Here is a 7,486-nt window from a genome sequence, read left to right as displayed (position 1 = left end):
ACGCCTTTAATCCCAGCACTTGGGAGGCAGAGACAGGCAGATTTCTGAGTTTGAGGCCAGCCTGGTCTACAAAGTGAGTTCCAGGACAGTTAGGGCTATACAGAGAAACCCTGCCTCAAGAGAGAGAGAGAGAGAGAGAGAGAGAGAGAGAGACAGAGAGAGACAGAGACAGAGACAGAGAGAGAGACAGAGAGAGAGACAGAGAGAAAGAAAGAAAGAAAATGCTTCTATATGATCTGGTTATATAGTTAAGCCTGAAGGGCATTATCTAAGTCAGTGAATGATGGGGAGGGTCCAGCCCATTGTGGGTGGTGCTACTCCTTTGTTGGTGGTCCTGGGTTCTATATATGGTCATGAGCAAGCCATGGAGAGCAAGCCAATTAGCAGCACCCCTCCATGGCTTCTGTATCAGCTCCTGTCTCCAGGCTCCTGCCCTGTTTTGAGCTCCTCTCCTGACTTCCTTCAATAATAAACAGTGCTTTGGGAGCGCAAGCCAGATAAACCATCTCCTCCCCAAGTTGCTCTGGTTGTGGTGTTTCTTCACAGCAGTGATGACCCTGACTAGGACCTGTCATTGCTGCTGTCTCTGGAGGCTCCACACTTCTTACCCAAGCGGTCCTGAAGTAGCTCCTTCTCGAGCAGCACCAGCCTGTGCTTGGCCTCAGCCTCCACACCTGTCGTGGCAAGACCACAGAGTCTTAGGCCACGCTGATCTCGCCCCTGCCCTGTCTTCCTCCCACACGTTTGGCAGGATGGAGGAAGATCACTGAGCAAGGGATACCCAATGGCAAAATCTGACAGAGTCACAGCTGAGTCTTCACTGTCGTGTATTTGTCAAGTGCTCAAAAGAAGGTTGAAACAGATGACAGAGGCGAAGGGTTAGATGGGGCTCCGGGGGAGAGGGGCAGGCTTTGGGTCCCCAGCCTGGCTGAATCTGGACTCAGGGCTCTGAAGAGGAGGGCAAGAGAGCGTCACTTTAGCAAACTGTGGTGTCAATGCCTAATGCTAGGCATTGTGAGCACCAGGCAGTCCCAGCACTAGGAGGATACGTTTGAGGCTTGCCTGGGTTCCATAGTGACCCTGTGTCAGAAGAACAAAAGACAAAACCAAAACAAACCACTCCATCTTGTTGCCCAGGGAGCTGGATTCCCTCTGAGGACCTCTGTGTGGACTGTGGACATGGACGTGCAGGGGCACCGGCCTTTGCCCACGGTGACTCACCAGGACCTGAATTCATTTTCTTCTTCCGTGCCTCAGCTTTTCTCCCCTTTCCTTTGGTTTTAGGTGGCATCCTGCTGTCCTGATGAAGGGAAGACCTTCTATGTAGGTCAGCACACAGACAGGCTTTCCTGACTCTTACACCGAGTTGGGGGTTTCTGGAGCATTAGAATGCCAGTCTCCCAGTGCATCTTACACTTCTATAGAAGCTTCATTTCTTGGCCTCTGGGATCCTTAGGGAGGGCTGGGATTACTGAGGGAGAACAATCCTACGTGCAGCAGTCAGCTTCTTAGAGAAGCTTCTGGACCTCCCCCCTCTCTCCCCAACGTGTGAACTCTCCCCCCTTCCTACCTACCTGCAAGACTTTCTGTTGCTGGTGTGGCGTCTCCCTGGGGAATGACTCGTCAGGGGGGAGGTAAAGAGAGACCCAAGCTGATTGAGTCTAGGGAGGAGCCTCGGTCCTGGGAACCAATCCAGGGTGTAAAACTTGCTCAAGAGGTGGGACCAAGAACTGGGATGTTGGGTTTCAGGAGACTGCACAATTGTCCAGGCAACTGGGAAACTCAGGCAGGTGGGTGAGCTAAATCAGCTCGTACAAAGGGAAGCTTCTCTTTTTACCTCCATATCCTAGCCCCAAAGAAGAGGCTTGGGAGCCGAATAGCTATTATTCATGTCTACACAGGCACTGCCTGTGGTCTGGAGACTCTCCAGGCTAGGAATCTAGAAATGTAAAGTCTGGGAGAAAAGTGTTTTACAGATAGGGAAAGCAGGGATAGCAGCCATCGCAGCTACTTTATATCCGGAGGGTGGTCTCGTGTGAACACAGTGACGTTATTTACTTTAAAACGGAGAGATGGCTCAGCAGTTAAGAGCACCTGACTGCTCTCCCAGAGGTCCTGAGTTCAATTCCCAGCAACCACATGGTATGGTGGCTCACAACCATCTGTAATAGTATCTGATGCCCTCTTCTGGTGTGTCTGAAGACAGGGATATGTATATATATATATACATATATATATCCCGAAGGTTTGCTGGTGGGTTTCAGGATGCTGACCCACAGAGAGGAGCAGTCTTGAGTTCAGCTACTTAATTTGCTCAGCGTGTATTTCTTGGTGTATAAGTTTTGTAGCTCCTGAAATCCCCAGACGTCAGTGGAGTGTTTACAGGACTTCTTTTTCCCTCTCCAGTCAATCTTGCCTTCTCCCCCTATTTCTTTATGAGGTTTAATCTGCAGACAACCCCCAGAATCCCTGCAGCATAAAGTTGGTTAGGGCTCCCTCTAGTGGACTTGCTTGACCTCCTGCATCTCCTAAAGTTTGCTGTTTAGTACTTTCTTGGACAATATTGGGGGAGATCCCCCTTATGGGGTGCTTTTTTAGTATCTTATGTATAATTAAAATTTGATTGTGGGCAGAGAGCATGACGGGTAGCTACTACTGCCCTCTCTCCAGCTGGGAGAGATCCCTCTGGACCTGTGCCATCATCGCTGGGCACCATTATGTCACCATACATAGAATTTAAACAAGCCTTCCTCCCTGTGGATTATGGAACCTACAGATCCTTTTTAGGCATGTCTGTCTATTCTAGTCCCTGAAAATGTTGGTCAATTGCAAATTATTAGAAGCAAATCTGCCGGAACTGACACAAGATGTGGTACTATAGAATCACCTGTACGGAGCAAGCGGAAGGTCAATACCTTCCCCCTCATTTAACTCCGTGGCACTTTAGATACTGTAGGAAAGAGTTTTAATTTTGATTTTTAATTATGTTCTATATGTGTGGGTTTGTGAGCGCAATGCCGGGGGGGAAAAAAAAAAAAGGCTACCAGAGATCATTGGAGCCCCTTGGGGTCGGAGTTACGGGTAGTTGTGAGCGGCCCACCAGTGTGGTTGTGGTTCTGGGACCCAAACTCGAGTCCTCTGCATGAGCAAGACTCGCTTTTAGCTGCCAAGCCACGTCTCCAGCCCCCACTCTGGACACTTTATAGAGCGAAGAGTCCTATTTGTCTTTGTGATGCTTACAGCGCCTGTAACGTAGGGCTGGTGACCCCGTACACAGGTCTCAGATGTGGAGAAATCTCATTTTTCACCATGTTTTCATTTATTCTTACCTCAGAATCTCTGGTCCCTTCCCTGGAATACTGTGGGAGTCCCTGCCCTTTCCTCCCCAGGAGCTTCCCAGGGACTTCTTTCCCTGAATCGCTGTCTCTCACATTGGTGCTTGGAAGGACACATTGAGTATGACAGAACAGAAGCTATACCTCATGTTTTAGGAGACCGTGTATTTTACAAATGTGTTCAGTCAACTGACACTCAGGTGCAGGATCAGGATGTGGTTTGAGGTCAAGGTGAAGTGGAGCAAAAAAAAAAAAAAAAGTGCCATGTATCACGTGATGAACTGGTCCCAACGGAACCCAGAACGGGGATGGTGTTGTGTTTAGCAATTCAGCCCCCTTTTAGAAAACAAACCAAATAAAAACTGTGAGAAAAAAAAGCCAACCCTCCCTTTTCATTGACTTCAGTTTAGAATTGATGATAGGAAAGATCATTTCAGCAGACCTTTCTTTCTCTGTTAAATTTAGTGTTTTTTTTTGGGGGGGGGAAGCTGGAGAAATGGATCAGTAGTTAATGGTACATACATGCTGTTCTTGGAGAAGACCCATTCAAGTGCACACACACATTCAGATTCTTAAAATTAAATCTTAAAAAATTTGTATTACATTTAGTGTGTGGTCAAAGGACAACTTACGGGGTTGGTTCTCTCCTTCTTCCATGTGGATCTGTGGGATTGAACCCAGGTCGTTGAGTCTGGCAGCATGCACCTTTACAGACTAAGCTGTCTTGCGGGCTCCCTGGGTCCTCCTTTGAATAAGCTCGATCCAGGGCGGCTTCTGTTTGCATGTCTTTTGAGAAAGGGTCTTACTGTGTAGCTCTGACTGACCTGGAACTCATAGATCGGGGCCTCTCTGTTTCTTCAGGGCTGGAATTGAAGGTGTCCACCACATCCTGACCTGGACAAGAGTATTGAGGAGGTATATAGGAGGGACAATCATTCACTTTTATTCAGATAGGACTTTGGTTATTTATATATTAAAAGAAATGTGACCTGATCAAAAACACAGTGGCCTTGGCCCACACCACTGGTTCTCAACCTCTCTAACGCTGTGGCTCTTTAATACAGTTCTTCGAGAACCCCAGCCATAAAATTATTTTTATTGTTGCTTTATAGCTGTAATTTTGCTATTGTTATGAATTATAATGTAAATATCTGTGTTTTCCAATGGTCTTAGGTGGCCCCTGAGGATCCCTTAGGGGACGCGGAGCACAGGTTGAGATCCACTGGCCTATAGGAACTGTGAGCTGAGCAGAGTGATGTAGTTGTATAGTCCCAGCTACTTGGGAGGCTCTGGGAGGAGGATGTTTTGAACCAGATATTTAATGTCAGCATGGGAAACATGTCGTGACCTGTCTCCAAAAGAGAAAAGGGGAGAGGGGGAGAAAAGAAGAAGGAAAACAACAGTTGCTTAGGACGACGGATAACAAGTATTTTCTGGTTGTAGGTGTCTCTGACTGCACAGAAAGAATTATCATTAACTTACATCGGAGAAAGCCTATTTCAGTGTGGCTCACATGTCTTGCTTTTAACTTTTACAAGATTGGTGTGGGTTCAGCAAAGAAGAGTGAGGCACCGGGCCCTGACCCTGGCCTGAGGCGTTTCCTGTCAGGGTCGTCTTCTAGAAGTAAATAGGAGGGCAGCGAGGCTGCTGCAATCCAGGGCCGGAGGCTGCCATCAGCAAGTGGAGCCTGCCTATTGCTGATGCCTGGAAGGGTCAGGACAGGTGATTGCTAAGCTTGATGGACTTGCTGGATAGGAGGAATTGGTCTGGTAAGGTTAGTGGAAGCAGGTGGTATGTGTGTGTGTGTATGTGTGTGTGTCCTTCTTGGCAGGAAACACAGTTTTGCAAAGGCCTAGAGGTATGTGGTTCTCAGATTTCTGGAATTAGAAAACTGTGCCCATTTTCTCTGGGCTGGATTTTGAGCTATTAAAAATATATATAAAACATAGGGTGGTTTTCAGTTCCTCTCTGTTTCCCTCTGGGGAAAAGAGCTGCTGGGCCCTTGGCCACTTCTCTGATGGACAGAAGGGAGGTTAGAGGTATGGAGAGGTCAGGGTATGGGGACTGCCCTCTGTAGCTATGGATGGCTCTGCTGACCCCTGCCTGGGGGATGGGACAGGTTTCCAGTGATTGGATTGCTGTCTTTGTTCCTTGTGATAGTAGCTGTGCTTCTCCCAGGAAACTGACACAGGAGTCAGTGTCAAACTATCCTCCTGATGGGTGCTCAGGTTTCTGGCAAATCCTCTGCCTTTCTCATGGTTAGGAGAGAGATGGTAGCCTCCAGATGAGCCAGCAGCGAGGGTTCTGGGATAGAAAGGACATTGGGATTAGATGGAACTCTTGGTGATGCTATGTATATAGTAAATTCTGATGAGCACTTAGCAGCTATGTTTACAGTTTAAATCAGGGTTTTGCTGGGGTTTCAAATTGTCTCCTCCTAATGAGTCCCTGCTGGTGCACGGTGAACTCTCATGTTCCTGTAGAAAACAAACCAAACAAATCAAAGAAAGAGACAGAAATATGGCCTGCTACAGCAGAAGCCAAGTGTGTGCTACACTATTCTATAATATCCAATCTTTACCGAAGATAAGGCAGGTTGGAAATATTTTTTATTTTAATTTTTAACTTTGAGACAAGGTCTCTTTGGAGCCCAGACTCTCCTGGAACTCACTCTGTAGACAGGCTGGCCTTAAACTCAAGAGATCTAACTGCCTCTGCCTCTTGAGTGCTGGGATTAAAGGTGTGTGCCCCCACCGCCTAGCCAGCCCAAATGATTTTTTGAAGAATGACGTAGATCTTAAAAGCACACTCCAGGCAGAGGGAACACACTTGGCGATGACAAAGAAAATGTTGCTGTTGTACTGTGTGACTTGGTAAGTTATCTATGTATCATGAAGTAGTATACAACTGTAAGTAAGATTGTGACTGTTAATTTTTATTGCAGATGAAGCAGTGGGGAAGGTTTAAAAGTTGGGTTTGTGTGTGTGTGTGAGTTTCTGTCAGGCTATACTTTAGGAATGGTGACAGGATGAAGTGACAGAGTCAGGGAGGAGGGTGTCAATAGTCTAGGAGAGTCAGAAGGAAGGCCTGCAGCTAGGGAGGGGCATAGGTCTTACCAAGTTTTGATGGTAATTTTAGAGTGCTGCCTAGATTTTTCTTTGGTACATTGTTGTTTTTGTTTTTTGTTTTTTTTTTCCTAGGTAGAAAGTGATAAAAGTCTGGGCATAGTGATGCATGCCTATGATCCCAGCATTCAGGAGGCAGAGGCAGGAGCATCTTTGTGAGTTTAAGGCCAGCCTGTTCTACATAAAGAGTTCCAGGATAGGCAGGACTGCATGGAGAGACCCTGTCTGAAAACAACCACCCCAAACTCAACCCCACCCACAAAACCAAAACAAAGAGAACAATAAAAGGGCAGTCTATTGACACGAAATGATAATCCAGGTTCAAAAAGGTCTTAGATAAAGATGATTGATTTGCAACCCAAAGTTGTGGGACTGAATAGTTCTGATGTTCAGAGACAGTTTTCTTCAAGTACTGGGTAAGTTCAACAACCTACCAAAGGCTTGGTGGCAGAACTGAGTACTTAATGTCACCAAACGGTTTTGGAGCTAAAAAAAAAAATATTAGCAAACCAAGGTTGGGTACTTTCTTCTTCTTTGGAAAAGAAGTTCCTATTTTCAAAGTTCTTCTAATGAAGTCTGAAGATTAGGGAAGTGGAGGTGTCCGGGAGCTGAATTTCTGTTCCCTTTGTGCATAGCCGGTGCTCACAGCCTCTGTGGGTGGGGCCTCGAGCGGCCAGCGAATTTCGCTGAGCAATAGAATATCTTTTTTTTTTTTTTTTTCCGAGACAGGGTTTCTCTGTATAGCCCTGGCTGTCCTGGAACTCACTCTGTAGACCAGGCTGGCCTCGAACTCAGAAATCCGCCTACCTCTGCCTCCCGAGTGCTGGGATTAAAGGCGTGCGCCACCACGCCCGGCTAATGGAATATCTTTAAAGTACATATTCAGTTCCAAGAAAAGGAATTGTTCTTCAGAAAGAAAAAGATCAAAAGGAAGTTACTTGTTTTAAAAAGGTTAAAGCCGGGCGTGGTGGTGCACGCCTTTAATCCCAGCACTCGGGAGGCAGAGGCAGGCAGATTTCTGAGTTC

General features: G+C 46.8%; 1 protein-coding gene across 2 annotated transcripts in view; it reads right to left on the bottom strand.

Moving 5' to 3' along the window:
- The window catches only part of Ccdc153 (coiled-coil domain containing 153), a 7,486-nt gene extending 5,872 nt beyond the window's left edge, over positions 1-1,614 (bottom strand). For both annotated transcript variants that reach the window (XM_029543647.1, XM_021207688.1), the window contains exons 1-3: positions 1,575-1,614; positions 1,222-1,300; positions 609-674 (exon numbers count right to left, since the gene is read on the bottom strand). In XM_029543647.1, coding sequence (XP_029399507.1) covers positions 609-674; positions 1,222-1,291 — 136 coding nt within the window. In that variant the 5' untranslated portion in view covers positions 1,292-1,300; positions 1,575-1,614. The remainder of the gene's footprint in view (positions 1-608; positions 675-1,221; positions 1,301-1,574) is intronic.
- Between the last annotated feature and the right edge of the window lie 5,872 nt (positions 1,615-7,486).

This window comes from Mus pahari, chromosome 10 (assembly GCF_900095145.1).
Source record: "Mus pahari chromosome 10, PAHARI_EIJ_v1.1, whole genome shotgun sequence".
NCBI lineage: Eukaryota > Metazoa > Chordata > Mammalia > Rodentia > Muridae > Mus > Mus pahari.
This window is presented reverse-complemented; position numbering and strand designations above follow the sequence as displayed.